Raw genomic sequence first — 16,094 nt, 5'->3', positions numbered from 1 at the left:
ATTTTCACCCGCTCTGGATACAGCGCTGCCTGTGCAGGGCAAATTCACGCTGCCTTGCTCCTGGGAGCTCTGGCACGCACGCAGTGCCGGTGTCATCATCTTACTAAGCGATGATGAACTCTCTTATTTTTTTTTCCTTTTCCCTCTCAAACCAAGTTTTGGCTAAACACCGTGCTGCCTGAGAACCAAATATGGAAAACTCCCACCCGGGACACGCGTGACCCCACCATTCCACTCTTCTAATCCTGAACATAAAACCCGAGATTAGGATCTGAACAGCCACCAAGAGTTTAAACAAGCTATATTTAGCTCCGATATTTATAAACAGGAGGAGAGAGGGGGTTTGCAGAGCACACGGGTACCCCTGCGGCACAAACCCTACCGAAAGCCAGAGCAATTTGCACCGGGGCTGTTTTGGTGAGACAGTGAGCGGGCAAAGACGGCCACGGCCGGACAGCAACGGATCCAGCTCCCCCCAAACTCACAGCCATGAAACTGCTGGTTTCTCTTTGCCAGCAAAGCAAAGCTCCCGAAAATAGTTACTAGCAACAAAAACCTCGCCCCCTTGGAAACCATGGCCGGAGGGACGTAAAGCACCTCCAAGCCGACGGGTATCTGCTCCTGGGATCTGTATCCCGGGATTTCTGTTGCTGCCGAGTTTAACCAAGGAAACGGCGAGGGAGGGAGGGAAGACTCTGCCTCCGACACCTTTTGCCGGCAGAAATCCTTGTGTCAACATGACGCCCTCGCTGAGGGAGCGGGGACAATGGTGGCGGCTCTGCCCTCCGGCCGCAGCCCGCATTCCTGCCCCCTCCCCTGGAAACCCCCCTTTTGTGGGGAGCAGCAGGCCCTGTGAAAGGGCCGTCTGTCGCCCTGCCTTTTGACTTGGAGGTCTGTGTCTAACATTTTAATAGGGGCTGGGGGCCGGGGAGAGCCCCCCCCCACCTCCTCCTGGGCCGCTCCCCCACGGGGTCACTCTCCCAGCCCTCGCCGAAGCCGACGGGCAGCGGGCGCGATGGCGGGAGCCGACGGCACTGCATATCCCGCTGTCGACAGCCGCATTCCTCCACCTGCCCCGAGAGGAGCTATTCGATGGGTTAAGTGGCCGTGAGTGTCCTTGGGAGGGTCTTTTTCTGACCCCCCCCCACCCTGCGCAAGGATGCACTGGCAGGGCGGGAGCGCTGGGGACGTGCTCTCCTCCACAGCTGCTCCTCGACAGCAGATAATTTCCATCTTAAAATAAACCACTGCACGCTCAGAGACACTCAGCCCCCAAGGCAGCGATGCCAGCAGGGAGCGTAAGGTCCTCGGGGTCCCCATCGCCCTGCTGATGCCGGCTCTCTTGGCACGGGGACACGGGACAGAGCAGCCGACAAAGTGAAGACCCTCCTTTGGTTGCTCCTCTTGGGGACAGTCGTGGTGGACACAGGTAGCGTCACATCTCACCAGGAGCCACAGAGGAAGATGAGGAGGAATCGGCAGCAGGAGGCAAGGCTCAGCCCTGCAGCCCCAGCCCTCGCAACAGCCTGGGACTGATCCTGCACAGGTCCGAGAAAAGCCTGGCATCGCCCCTCTCAGCTACACTGACTTTAGATCAAACCCAAAGCAACAGAGTCCCCAGCCCACTGGCGGCCATCGGTGCTTCTTCCAGCCCACCACCACATGGCCACTTGCCTGCAGCATGCCCCTTCTATTAAGTAAGGGCAACGTTATAGCATCATTAAAACTTAATAAATCCATTTCCCATATAAATACCATTAAATTCAGATTTGGGGGAAGGGAATTAGGGTGAAAACTTGTTAAAAGAAAATGACTTCTGCACAAATAAATTTTTGCAACTTGACTGAGCATGAAAGTTTCCCATTAAAATGCGACTCTGCTCCCTTTGCTGGAAATGTGCAAGAGCCTAATAACCAGGGCCTAAACATTAACTGTTTAACTGACTTTTCCAATATTAACTCCAGACTGCCATGGGGGAAGGGGAGGACGTGATGGGTGAAAGCTTAAAGTAGATATTAATTACTGCTGTGTGAGGGAAGCACACCCAGAGCGCACACCGCTCACATCTCACCGGCATCATGCTCCCAACAGCCCTGTAGAGACACAGATGTGGGACATCACCGGCCATGAGCACAGCACGAACCCTGCTGCGCGTGGGGCAGTGGGCAGGATGCTGCCCCATCAGTTGGGCTAGATGATCATTGTAGGTCCCTTCCAACTGAAAATATTCTATTCTATTCTATTCTATTCTAGGGCAGAGCTCCCCATATGGCCCAGCCAAACATCTTTCCCCTGTCCCTCACACACACTTTAGTTGTGGTCCTGATCCTGCACGTCTCGCACCAAGCACTGCATTTACCAGCGGGCACCTCCATCACCTAATTCACCTCCACAAGCCAGGATGCGCCTGGCAGGTTGTGCTGCTCCATCTCGCACCAAGCCAGGTTTTGATGTTCGGATAAGCAAACAGCACATGGAGGGAAACTGAGGCACCAAGCAAACCTCGCTTGATGTATGTGGAAACCCCGACACCGTCCCATACTGCAGACCCCTGCCCGTGGGACACTCACCAATGCGGGGAGGTGAGACGCAGTGACCCGATGTGCCAGACACGCGCTAGAGCTGCAGACGGAGGCACTGCAATGGGTCCAGGCACTGCCGTGCACCGACGAAGGCAGAGTCCAGACAAGGGTATGCAAGTCAGAGCGGGCACCACCACACCTCGGCCTGACGGCCAGCTGGAAGCAGCACCGAGCTGCTCTACCAGCGAGACTCAGATGACGAAGTAAAGACTGGGGTGACCCCAGGTGGGCATCTCTAACTGTCCTGGGGCTCTCCAAGCAGGCAGAAGGGATCTGCCATGGTCTGGTGTCACTAAGACCTAGCGGGGTGCTGCAAAGACTTGCCAACATCCCATGCCATAGGTGTGCAAAGAGAGTTGTGTTATTAAGTCCAAATGGGGCTTCCTCAGCCCTTCAGAGCCCCGGCTCTGCAACCCTGATCAGACCCTGCTGACAACAACGGTGCCAAAGCAGGGCCCTGACCCTCACGTGTCTTTGCTCCTGCTCCCGCATGCCTCCATGTTCAGCTTCCCAAGAAGCAAAAAAGCAATGTCCCCCCTCAACACCGGAGTAGAATTCCTGTGCTTATTCCAGATCTTGGGCCAACGCGAGCAGCTGCAGTTTTAACCCAGACCACAGTGCAGGCACAGCCCTGGGCTGGTGAATGTCAGCACGACATCCATGGCTCGCAGTCGTCAGGATGGTGGTAACACTGACCTGCTGCCGCCAATACCTCTTGAGGCCAACCCCAAGGAGCCCAGCACTGCAGGATGGAGCCCTTCCATGGACCGATGGACTGGGAAAGCTGGGATGCCTCCTCCCCGCAGCAAATCCAGGCTCATGAGGGCACCATGCAGAAAGGCAGTGTCAGGGACTTGTGGGATTTCGGCACAGCCGCTGGGCTGGGTGGCTGGAGCACCATCCTTCCAGGCACTGGGGAGCAGCGCCGTGTGCCAAGGGCATGTAATGAGATGAAAACACCATTCAGAAAGCATCTGGAATCACCCCAAACCATCACCTCTCTGGCCTGATGATCTTTCTAACCCTGGCCGCCAAAGCAAAGAGCTGCAGGAGGTCAGCCCAAGACCAGTTTGGGGAGCGGTGATGGAGCAGCCCAAGTGCCCGGCGGTGCTGCCCCATGCCAGGCAGCAGCAGAAGCCGGGCGGTCCTCGGGGATGGCTGGTCACGAGGCAACAAATCTGCAGCCCCGCACAGAGCAGGGGAACCCCGAACACCTTTTTGGCCCCTGGGATGGAGGCAGGACTCAACCAAGACCCCACTGCAGGTCTGCTTTCCTGGTGGGGGTTAAGTTATATCTCAGAGGCTCTTCCACTCTGCAGCCCCAACACATACACAGTCTAAAACCTTCACCTGGAGTTTGGCAACACGTTAACCACAGAGAAGCCTCCGTCCAGATCCAGAGCTTACCAGCTCTCGGTAACTGCACCCCGAGGCTATTCCCTCGTTAAACACACTGATGCTCTATAAATTTCACATTCCACTCATGTACACAGGCCGTTACCATTCGGGACACCTACCAACACGAGCAAAATGAGGGTCACCACACCTCCAGGCCTGGAAAGAGTAGGTTAATTTCCAAACAATGTTATTTTAAAACTTGCTAACTGCCTCCTGATTATGTTATCCAAGCTCTTAATTGGTGAATAGCTCAGTTTTGCAGTGACTTATACGTGTGTCCCTCATGTTACATACAATAAAGCGTAACAGCCTTGGAGGTGAGACCAGGGTATGCAGCATCACCTGGAACGAATGAATGTATCATGGCTTCCAGCAGGTAGGAAGATGGCGAGTCAGGTGGTTGAGATGGAACAGATTTTGGTGGAATAAAATACACTCCATACGATAAAGCAAGTGACCTCCAGAAGCTTTCCATGGAGCAGAGCCCCATGCACTGTGTCACACCGCAGGATCACACATTTAACAGCTGCAAGTACCCAGAGGGGAATAGACCCTCTGATCTCAGGTGATGATGGCCACCGCGAATACCTTATCCCCTCTGCATCCCGGGGAGCCCCCGAGCAAATTCATCTCAGCAGGCATCACCCCATCTCTCCTGCTCCTCTCCATGCTGCCGGTACTGCTGAGGGACCCGTGCTAGCCCCTGCCCAAACACAGTACAACCCTCTGGCCATCACAAGTATCCAAGCCATGAGAAAAATCAAGCAAAAAAACCAGCTCAACCAATAAAATCCCGAGGCAAGTTAGCAAGAGTCAGTGGGACCACCTGAGACAACTGATAACCATCAAGACGCCTTGCAGAGAGGAGAGATGTAAACAGAGATTCTTCTAGAAAAGAGCCCAAAATCCCACTGCTGTCCCAGTGACCTCACCAGCTGGGCTTCTCAGCTAAGTTTCTCTTCCACTGGAATCCGCAACAGGTGACGCTTTTGTATTTTTAATCTACCCTCTTACCCATTTCCACCTTGTTCTTTCCGAGAATGAGATCAGACTCGAAAGAGCCATCAAGAGTTCTCAACATGGCTGAATCACCGCTCGTCTACTTCTTTAAGAGCTTCCTCTGGTTGATTGTTCAACACTCCACCCTCTTCCTCTCCAGCACGGAGACTGCATTTTTTCTTTGTTATTATTTCATGGAAATAACGTTGGGTTAAAGCACATGAGAAAAACCAAACCAGAAGAAAACTTCCGCCCTTTACAATGAGATAACAATGACTGAGCAGTTGAATAACTTGAAGGGTACAGAGAGCTGCGAGGCTCAGATCACTCCTCTGTCTTCCTGGTTGTCTCCTGAAAGAGTTTTGAGCTAAAATAATCATTTCTTCCCACTACGGTCCCCCTCTGAATATTTCTTCCAATGTTTCTGGCCCACTGCCGGTGGAAGCTGGTGGTGGCAACGGGCACCAGCTCAGGAGCCATTGCCCCGGCTGAACTACAACACCGCGCTGATTCATAAACAGAGGAAGTACTTTAGCAAACTGACTTTTCCCCCTTTTCAGCGCAAGCCTAGTGATTAATTTAACTTATTCTTTTCCCTTGCCGTCTCTTTTGCTTCTCTGGGCAAGAGTATGACAACCCAGACGCAGCTCCTCTGACTTTAATGGTGAAAGGCTGGTGGAGTGGGGTTTGAAACTCAGCCCTCTTTCATGCCATCTGCTTTTAACTAGCAGAGCAAGGGAGGTCCTGGGAATAAACGTCACGTGGCACAGCAATCTAAAATCAGCCCTACTCATTTGCAGGGATGCCAGTCAAAACTACGGTTATCCAACAGTCTAATTAGGAGCTATCACTAGAAGTCAAAACGACCTTTTGGAAAACCTTCTCATTTTGCATGGGAAAATGCCTTAATCAAAGGCGAGTGCCTTTTCTGGAAAGCCACAGCTCCCCAGCGCCGTGAAACCACACGTCAAACACCGCAGCAGCCACCGTCTGCAGGCCGGACCTTTTAAAGCTCCAGATCTGGTGCAAGTGCCATGCGTGGGACAGAAACACCCCGCACCTTCAGCTGGGGTCCATGCAAGATGCACGAAACTCTGCTGCTGCTTTTCCAGCACTGAAAGACCCGACTACCCCTGCCAAGATGGAAAGCAGCTCCAAAGGCGGCTTAATTAGGCCGCTTCTGTCGCGAGCCCTCCAGCCGATCAAATGCTCAGTCCTCTCCATTCAATTAAAGCCCTGCATGCCCCGGACTGCCTGGCAAAGGGACAAGCAAGATAAGGTACCTGGAGTTTTACAAACTATTGCTGTAAAATAATAAAGGCAGAGAAAGCTCCTTGTCTCACACCGGCGATTCCCTTTCCGTAACAGGGCTGATAACCCGGTTTTGGAGTTATCAGAGTCGTCTTCATGTAACCCAACTAGCTCTCTCCCGCCACAAACGCCGGGACGCTTGTCCGCTGGAGTAGCGTCTCCCTCGTATGCTATTTATTTCACTCCACTTTCTAATTGGATTTGTGGGGGCAGCACAATGGGGCTTTATGGCCAAACTTTGTTAAGTGCCAGGCCGAGCAGAGATGTGGCCAGCAGCCAAAATGGTGCATTTCACGCAGGCGCCAAAGGGCAGTGCCAAGCTTTTCTGCGTCTGGTATCTGTGTTCTTGGCTCTGCTTTGTTTAAGAAGCTTGGAAGCAAAACTCCTCGTAAAGAGATATTCAAACAAGTGAAAAACCAGGATTTTGCGAGCTGCTATCAGATGCCTTGGAAAGTTGCACCTCCTCCAGTCTGGCAGTACCTCTAATATCTGCCCCCATCGCCCATGGAGCGTACCCTGCACGGGACAAGTGCTTTTAACACACTGAGAGCACACACCTTGGTTTCCTGCAAAAATAACTCGCACACACTTGCGAAGCCATCCTGGCGTCTGCAGCCAAGAGAGAGGCGGTTATTCACAGCTAGCAACGAAGAAGTTCTTTAAAGTTAACTTTTTGTCTTAAAAAAAACCCCACCCCAAGCCTACTTTGGAGGCTTCTCCTCCAAACAGAGCTCGCACGCATCAGATCTAATTAGATTCCATCACCATCTGCACATGAAATGTAAATCAGGAGTTGCAGAGACTTAAGAAAAAAAGGGAAGAATGACCACAAGGAAAAGGAGGGGTGTAAGGTTGGGGAGGGGGTGGAGGGTTGGGCATTCTGGGAAGCCATACATGATTAGTCACACAGCATTAATCTGCCTCCCTTAACAATAGCTGCCGAATTTCGACCGAATCCCAGCTGTCGCTCTTTGAATGAAAGAAAACAAGATTTAGAGCGTCAAGCGTTGGTAAGGGCTTCTGTGCAAAAAAAAGTGGCGTGCATTCATTAGTGGCTCACAAAAGGACCCAGCCTTTGTCCATTAAATTGCTCATGTGCCTGATTGATTTGCTGATTTATTTGCACCAAAGGGTTGGGGGGCTCAGCTTGGAGAAGGGGGCGGGAGGTGCCCGGCTACTGGGCAGAGTAACGGCACCCAGGCGGATTTGCAAAAAAGCAACACACATTGTCAAGGGAAACTGCCATTCAACAGGTTGGGATTGGAAATGCCTTCAGGTTCCTCCGCCGAGGACTTCCTATTTGGAAATTTGGGGTGGGTGGGAACGTCTCCCCGCCTGCTCTCAGCTCGGGCCACGTTCAACAGGCAGAGGGGAAATCTGGCCGGAAAACAGAGCCTTGCCCATTCACATTTCTTTTATGGAATAGTTTTAAAAAGGGAGCTGGAGTCTTATTCATTTCTCTTGGTTATTGTTCCCTGGGAGCCTGGAGTGAATCGGCCATCGCTGCGGTGGGTCGGTTGGTCCTTCAAAGAGTCCCAACGCTTTACACATCCGTTTCCCCACAATCGCCTTGGAGAAAGCTCCTGCCCGGGTGCCAGGTCCCGCCAAGAACGCCGGGCTGGACCGCAGCTTGGCACCGGCGCCGGCAGGGCTGCAGGAGGAGGTGGCCCTGCTCCCCCGCCTGCGCTGGGTGATGCCTCGCGGACGCATGGACATCAACGGGGCAGCTCCAGCATCCAGAGCCACGCCATGAAATCTCTCTGGAATGTTTATTGGAGATGTACTGGACACCGCACCGCGAACTGCCAGGGTGCAAAGGACTGAAAGGCAATGCTTCGGAGCCAGGAGGGAATAGCTGGAAGACAGACAGACAGCCTCCCTCCCTGCCCAGCGGTCCAACGAGCGCCGCGGGCTGGCCCTACCTCCTGCTCCATCAGCAGGGCAGTCTGCATAGGTTAACACCAGCAAAACATGGCCCTTTGCCCATGTTTTTCCACCCAGCTAGGAACAAAGCCCAATCCTGCCAAACTCGCAGCGACTCCTACACAAGCAGGTTATTCTTGCCACTCAAGGAAAGAAAACGCATCTTGCCCTATTAAATCCAGAGCCTTCAAAGCAAAGTCAACATGCATGTCAATACTTTGGTCGGGGGAGATGAAAATCCTCTGGCTCCTCCATACTTACTGGCACACCTCCGTCCCGTTGAGAAAAGTTTCACACTTGCCCCCGTTGAGGCAGGATTCGGCAAGCTGCGTGCACCGTAAACCTGCAAACAGAAGGAAAGCGTTAGCCATAGCGCAGGTCGCGGCGGGGGGGGAGGCTGCATCCTCTAGCATCACCCGGACCGGGGACAGGCTCGCCGAGACCCCCAGAGCACCCTGCCCCTGCGCAGCCTGGCGAGATGGGGGCTGCAGCACCCGGCGGCCCCCACCCACAGGGTGATGGAAGCGGGCAGGGACTGCGCGGCCCCAGCACTGAGAGGTTCACCTAAAAATAAGCTTGGGGTGGGCTTGAGGGTAGGCTCTGCCTTCTCCGCCAGTGGGAGGACTGACAGAGAGAAACCCCAGATCAGGCCCTTGAGTGACAAATGCCATTTGGGAAAAACCATCTGCCCGAGGGCCCATTAGCTACCATTAACTCGGTAACGAAATGAGTCGCCCGTCACAACTTGCTATGAGTAAAGGTTTCATTGTCTGGCCCTCAGAGCCAAATTCTGCAGAGTTACCACAGCAACTTGCTGAAAGTACCAGAATCGCTTCCGATTTCCACCCCGGCTCGCTCTTCCCCTTCTCTGCCCTCCTTGCTCTTCACGGTAACCGGTTCTGCGACACGCGTGTGCAGCCAAAACAGTTTCACATTGAGTGACTACAGCTTCGCACCGCCAGCCCCAGAACCAAACTTCTCCGCTGAGCCCCACGCACCCCGGGGACACCCCGCTGCGCTTGGGGCTCCGTCCCCAGCCCCGACACGTCCCACGGGGGAATGGAGTGGGGTGCTGGGGACCACACCGGCCGGGCCCAACTTTCCCCAAACTTTCCCTCCGAGGGGGCCGGGTGCCAGGCACGGTTCTCAGCCCGGGCTGCCCCGGTGCGGAGCGGGGTGAAGGCAGCCCTGCTGCCTTCCCTTCTTCCCAAAATCCTCCCAGGACACTCCTGCTCCGGGGGAGGCTGCTGGCTCGGTCCCGGGACGGGATGAGACGAGACGGGACGGGACGGGGGGGCATCGCAGGGCCCCGGCCCCCCCCGGGGCGGGCTGCTCCCCGCTCCGCCCCGCACCTCCGACCACTTTTAGGGCTCTTTTCCCCGGCGCCGGCCGGTCGCCCCCCCGACTCTCGCCCAGCAATTCGCGGCGGAGGAGCCGGACCCGCCCCGGGGCCGGGGCCGGCGCCGGGGAAGAAGCTTGGGGGGTGGGGGGGGTAGAAAACCGAGGGGGACCCGGCTGACTTTCAAGAAACAGGAAACCGAGAAAAATTTGCAAAACGGTTAAAAGCTCTCGCGGAACAACAAGGCAGGAGCGCGGCCGCCCTGAGCGCCCCTCCGCCGGGACGAGCCCGTTCCCGAGCTCCGGCTCCCCACCCCCCCCACCCCCGGCTCCCCGCCGTCCCGAGCGCCGGTCCCCCCCCGACGGCACCGAGCGCCTTTCCTCCGCGGCACCCCCCGGTCCCGAGCTCCGTTTCCCGGCGGCTCCGAGCTCCGGTTCCCCCCCGCCCCCCCCCCCCACCTCCTCCGGGCCACCCAACTCCGTCCCCGTCCCCCGGTTCCGTCCCCGGTTCTCCCCCGTTGGCGGCGCCGAGCTCCAGTCCCCCCCGCAGGAGCTGAGCCCGGTCCCCGGGCATCCCGCGGTACCGAGTCCCGGTTCCCACGGGGGGGGGACCCCCCACCCTCCCCTCCCTCCACCGCTCCGGTGCCCAGCCGGGACCGGGACACACGCCGCTCGCCGTCAAACTTCCCCACCGGGAACTGAAGCGGCGGGTCCGGGCCCCGGAGCCCGGCGGCCCTCACCTCGCGTCAGGGCGGGCAGTAAAAGCACCAGGAGGCCGGGCGCCAGGAGCCGCTCCATCCCGCTCTTCTCTCACCGCTCACAGCCTCATAGATCCGCGGGGGCTCGGCCGAAGCCGGTACCGGTATGGCGCTGCCCCACCGGGAACCCCCCCCCCCAAGACACACACCGCTCCCCAGCTCCGAGAGAAGCGACTCCGAGCGCCGGCGCCTCCCGTGGCTGCTCAGCCCCGGCGGGCCGGGCCGGGCCGGGCGGGAGGGCGGGCGGGCGGAGGGGGGGGCGGGACGGCGCGGGGCGGGACGCCGCTCCACTCCACTCCACGGCACGGCACGGCACGGCACGGGATGGGACGGGACGGGACGCTCCTCCCTACCCAGCCCGCGGGGCCGCCGCTGGGAACCCCCTTCCCGCCACGGAGGGTGCCTGCGTGGGATGGGAGTGGGGCTGCGGGGTCCGCGCAGCCCCCACGGGCAGCCCCAGGGCGGCTCTCCCCATGCACCAGACACCCCGCGGTGCAGCCCCTCCTGTGTAGTCCCTGCAAACCAGCGGTGCAGCCCCCTGCGTCCGTCCCCCCCCGCCCTGCAGCTCCAGCACAGCCCTCCCCTGCAGCCCCCGCAGAGACCCAGCGCAGTCCCGGACACCTCCATGCAGCCCCCCGCAAGCAGCCCCCACACAGTCCCAGTGCAGCCCCCGGACATCCCCAGTGCAGCCCCAGACACCTCCAGGTCAGCCCCCCAGCCCTGGTGCAGCCCCCCCCATGCACACCCTGCATCACCCCAGTGCAGTTCCCTCCACGGTCCCAGTGCAGCCCCAGTACAGCCCCCTCCCAGCGCTGGTGTAGCCCCCTTAACCAACCTCAGTGCAGCCCCCCCCAGCCCCTGCACAGCCACAGGGACACAGCCCCGGTGGGCTGCAGCCCTTGCTCGGGGACCACAGGAGGACCCAGGCCCGCAGCGTGTCCTTGCAGGGGCCCATGGCACACAAACCATGGGGACACACGGGAATGGGGTGGCTGCAAATTGCTGGTTGCACTGGGGGACCAGGGCTTGGGCTGAGTGTTCCCCGGGGTCACAGGAGAGCTGGGTACAGGGGAGCACAGGGTGGGATTCACCCCCAGACCTGCACCACAACACAGGTGTGTGCAGGTACGCCGAGCCACTTCCCACCCGCCTTCACCGTACGTGCAGGCAGCTACCCGCGGAGCTGGGGTCGGATGTTATTTGTTTTGTGCTGTGAACTAATGAACTCGCAGGCAGAGCCCTGGCCAGCCCGATGCACCGCATCAACAAATAAACAAATAAATTAGGAGAAGCAGAGAAGCCAAACCCAGGAGGCAGCCCGACAACCCCCAGATGTGCGCAGGCTTCCCGTGTGCGCAGCGCTGCCTGTGGGTCCCTGCGCCCGCATCCCCAGAAGTCCCCAGAACCCCGCTCCAGCCCCCAGCCATCACTGTGCCGAGGTCGAGCCTGGCACACCGAGCTGCCCCAGAGCCTGTGGGATGGGAGCGTGGAGATGTCCCACCCGAAACCCAGCCAGACCCTGAGCCCAAGGACAGGCTTAAGCACTTAAACTCGCGTTTGTCGGTGTCACCCGAGAGCTGTGCCAGCAGAGGGGTGCTCAGCGGCTGTACCCACGGTGCACTGCCACCAGAAATGGCCCGTGTGAGGGTGTTAATGCGTGATGCTTCTTCATGGGGTTGTGGGGGCCAACCCCGCTCAGTGAGGCTCACTGCGACACCGGTCCCTTGCGTCACACCACGGCAGCCTGGTGTCTGCCACCGCAGCGCTGTGCCTCCAAAGGTGGGGGGCAAAAGCTCGGAGCACAGAGAATTTGGGGTACTAACTGCCCCAGGGATAGGGGCACCTAAATCCCATGGGGGGTCCCTCCGAGCCCCTCCGAGCTGTGGCTGTTGGAGGCCATCAGATGGCTCTTTTACAGCTCTCAAATATGGAGACGTGCTGCCGGCCTTTGGCTGAAAGCTTGGGAAAGAGGAAGAGGAGCGAGGGTCGGCAACGGGTTAATGGGAAGGAGGTGACACCGTTGTCATCTGTGTGTCTCATCACAGGGCACCTCTCCACCAGCCCCCCCCCCCCCCCCCCGGCTCATCCCGTCCCATGCCAGGCCCGGTGTTATCCCACTGCTTCCTGTTGTAAATTATTTCCAGAGCAAGTGTGAAACAATTAAACAAACCGAAGGGCAGAGTCTGCTCGTCAGATCAAAGGAGCGAGCCCTGCAGCGGTACCTCGCTCCCGCGCTCTCCCCTCCTTCCCTGTTCCTCCTGCATTCATCACTTTGGGCTCTAAAACAGTGCCCTGATCCGGGTTGGGGAGTCGGGGCTCTGAGCGGAGCATGGTGCCGCTTAGGGTTCGGGTGCTGCTGGGAGCTCGAGCCCCCCCTGAAACCTTAAAGCATCCCAGGGAGATGCCGCTTGCCTCGCTCCGTCACGGCAGAGCAGGGCCATCGGCGCGTTTTGAGAGCAAATAACAGATGCCAAAGGACTCAAGGCTGCAAGGCCTCTTCACCGTCATTTTCTACCCTTGGCAGGGAAGCAGATGCCCCCCCCGGTTTTGTCCTCTCTGCAGACACGAGTAGGACAGCAGCAGCTGGGCAGCAGGATGCGGCCCCTGCCTCTGCCCTGGCTGAGCAACATCCCTGTGCCACCACGACCGTACGACACCTTCAGCCTCAGCCGGAGGCAAGGCAGCTGCGAGGGCAGCCTGAGGTTTCCACCGCTCAGGCTTCCTTGGAGATGATGCCTTCTGCTCTCTTTCTCCATCTTCTCCCTTTCTCCCTCCCCATAAGGGCCCGGGGAGCATCTCGGCTCTACCTGCCTGGAAATACCAGCCGTAGCTTTGCCCGGGCTTGTTCTCCACGTGCAGAAAGCACCGTGCATTCAGCTTAGCTGCGCTCAAGGGCTTGCTCCCCCAAACTTGAGGTAGCTCCTCCAGCCCCACCAGACCATCGTGGCCATGCCTGGGTACACGGGGCCGTCAGGGTCCCCGCCGTGCCCACACCGTCTGGGGACGGATGCGGCGGCAGGACCGGCTGGTGGAGACACCCAGCCCTGCCTGCTGTGCCGGCACTGCTGCGGCGGGCGCTGCCGGTTAACCGGGTGTCCCTGGTACCGGCTGCTCTTGGGGTGCTGGACACCAATGAGCCTGGGGCCGAAAGAGCACACGGGAAGCCGTATGCGAGCCCTGGCCCCGGCTTTCCTCTGTGGTGGGGAGGGTCTGCGAGCAGCGGCCGGGGGCAAGGCTGCGGATAAACGCAAACATCCGTACGTGCAGCCGTGCAGCCATGCCGCCTCGCCCCCTGAACACGAAAGGTCAAATACATCTATTTCTTGCTGTCACCCTGGGGTCACCGTGACCCCACGGCAGTGGGGTGGCTCTGCACCAGGGAAGGCTTTGCCGTGCGGGAGGTAAAAGGCTCCTCTGTGGTTTCGCACAGGCAGGACCGGGGCACGAGCATCTCGGCGCAAAGATGACTCCTTCAGCCAGGTGCTGGCGTGAGATGCTCTGCTTTAACCTGGTGCCATCCTTCCCCTGGTACAGGGGGGATCTGGTGCAAGATCCTCGCAGGGAACCTCCTCGAGTTTCCTTCTCCCAAACGCCTCCCCCAGAGACTCCTACTAGTTAAAGAAAAAGGGGAGGAAGGGAAAAGTCAGCATTCAACATAAATCTTTTTGCAATAAGAGGTGAATATGACATAAATCCAAAGAAACTTTTTATTTTGAGTGGTCTTCAGGGGTTAAAAATAATGGGATTTTAGGTACTTTTAAAAATAGCGTTCATAAAAGGCTTTAATAGAAACCTTGGCAACTGTCCATGTGATTAGTGATTTAAAAACATAAAACCTCCACACATGTTTGAAAGTTTTAATAAGTTAAAATTAAATGAGTGAAACTCTGGGAATATTTTTTTGTTACTGCAAGCTAAGAAAATTATGTCCGTTAAGCAAAACTTAATACAAATATAAACAGGTAATGCACATCTGTAAATTATTTTCATGTCTCCAGGGGCTGGAAAAAAAACTAAGTGAGACCAGCATTCTTATATATATTTTGCCTTGACAGCTCAGGAAAAAAATTGCCAAAAACCAGAGTTAGAGCACTGGGCTGGCGTGGGAAAGTTGGTTTAGTGAGAAATTTGCCCTAGGCTATTTAAATAAAAACAGGCGTTTTTTTAATGGCAAATGCCTGTTAAATACAACCAACGCGGCTTCCAATCGCCTGAGTAACTAGTGTGCCTATTCCTTCTTGACACTTTCATCTCTTTATCATCACAATCAATATTTTGCTCTTATACATTCAGTGCAATAAAAATAGGACCGATAAGGCAGACATCAAACTGGATATCTCCTCCTTTCCCTGCCATGCTTGGTTTGGCATTCCTCTGCCAGCTGGTTTTTGGAGCAGCACACAGGGTTAGCCCTCCTCGCACTGGTACAAGCACCCGCACCCTCGCTCACGCTCTCTAAAAAAAGCAATTTTTAGTAATTAAGCGTGAATCAAAGTGGGTAGAGCATCCTGGAAAGTCTGAGCAGATAAAAATACAGCTGGTCATGGAGTCTGCAATGTAAAACTATCCCAGCCAAAGCTGCCCCATAATGGGATTAAGCTGCGATTCCCCCGGGGCACCGGAGAAATGAGGCTGGATTTGCAAGAATGGTCTAAATCCTGATTTTTTTTCTTTTTTTTTTCCCCCTTTCTTAAATAGCTGAGTGGAGGATTGTGAATGGACAGCTGTAGGATAAATCACACTGATCGCGCCATCCCTCTGGCACAGGGGTGACGGCAGTGCCTCCGGCAGCACGTGCCCATGGAGGAGGACTTTCCTCCTGGCAGCGCTGCGGGGATCGGTCCCACCAGGGTGTCCGGGATCGGGATGGGACAAAGGACAGCCAGCCCTGGCTGCCATGGGCGGAGGTCGGTGCCATGCATGTCCCTGCCCTCGCACGGCTGCTGCGCCCAGGCTTGGCACCCGTGGGGTTTTCCTCCTCACAGGCTGCTGAAACTGGTTTTAATTGCAGGGTTGCTTCTGGCCATCGTTTCTCGGTGTGTAAAGTCAGCTTAGTAACTCTCACCCACGGGATTAGCGACAGGCAGGGAGACGTCCCGGGGGAGCAGATTTCCCCGCACTGTTTGTACCTGGGTGAAAGGTGCTGCTATAAAATCTGTGTCACGTTTAAAATAAAACACCTTTATGGGCTGCGAAGGGAGAGCAGGTGTTGGGCAGGCGTCTCTCAGCCCGGCCCTGGCCTTGCTATCCCCTGCACTGCTCTTATCCGTCTCCATAAAACAACCGAAACATTTGCTGTTGTGTAAACAGAGGCCGATGGGGTTTATGGAGCTGCGGGTGACAATGTGCCCAGTCCCAAGCCCGTCCCGTCCCCATGCTGCTCCTTTACGGGTGCCAGGGAGTGGGTGCACCCACCCGCATGAGCTGGCTCGAGATGCAGGTCCCTCCCGTCCCTCGGTGCACGTCCCCATCCCTTCCCCATGCTCGCCCTTGTCCTCTCTTGTCCTTGTCTGCACCCGGGTGCTGCAGACCCCGCGTGCGCCTGTCCCCTTCCCTCCCTCGCCGGGGCGATTTCTTGGGGTGTCGCAGGCACCCAGCTCGGGGCAGGGGGTGGCTCTGCATCTGCTGGGTCTTGCTCACAGGGGGGGGGGCACAGGCGGTGCCCCCAGCTCTCTCAAAGCACAGACCCCAGCCCAGCCTTGTCCCCAGCCCTGGGACTGTGAAGGACATGTTTGCACCCTGCATTTCATGTGCGTCTTCTTTCAAAATCATCCATTTCTTTGCT

At 57.0% G+C, this 16,094-nt stretch overlaps 1 protein-coding gene across 2 annotated transcripts in view; it reads right to left on the bottom strand.

The window, feature by feature from the left end:
- Positions 1-10,487, bottom strand: part of NOTCH1 (notch receptor 1) — a 45,041-nt gene extending 34,554 nt beyond the window's left edge. For both annotated transcript variants that reach the window (XM_069771087.1, XM_069771089.1), the window contains exons 1-2: positions 10,292-10,487; positions 8,475-8,556 (exon numbers count right to left, since the gene is read on the bottom strand). In XM_069771087.1, coding sequence (XP_069627188.1) covers positions 8,475-8,556; positions 10,292-10,349 — 140 coding nt within the window. In that variant the 5' untranslated portion in view covers positions 10,350-10,487. The remainder of the gene's footprint in view (positions 1-8,474; positions 8,557-10,291) is intronic.
- Positions 10,488-16,094: the final 5,607 nt, after the last annotated feature.

The sequence above is a fragment of the Haliaeetus albicilla genome, chromosome 26, assembly GCF_947461875.1.
Source record: "Haliaeetus albicilla chromosome 26, bHalAlb1.1, whole genome shotgun sequence".
Taxonomy (NCBI): Eukaryota; Metazoa; Chordata; class Aves; order Accipitriformes; family Accipitridae; genus Haliaeetus; species Haliaeetus albicilla.
The sequence above is the reverse complement of the archived record's forward strand: the minus strand, read 5'-3'. Positions and strand labels throughout refer to the sequence as shown.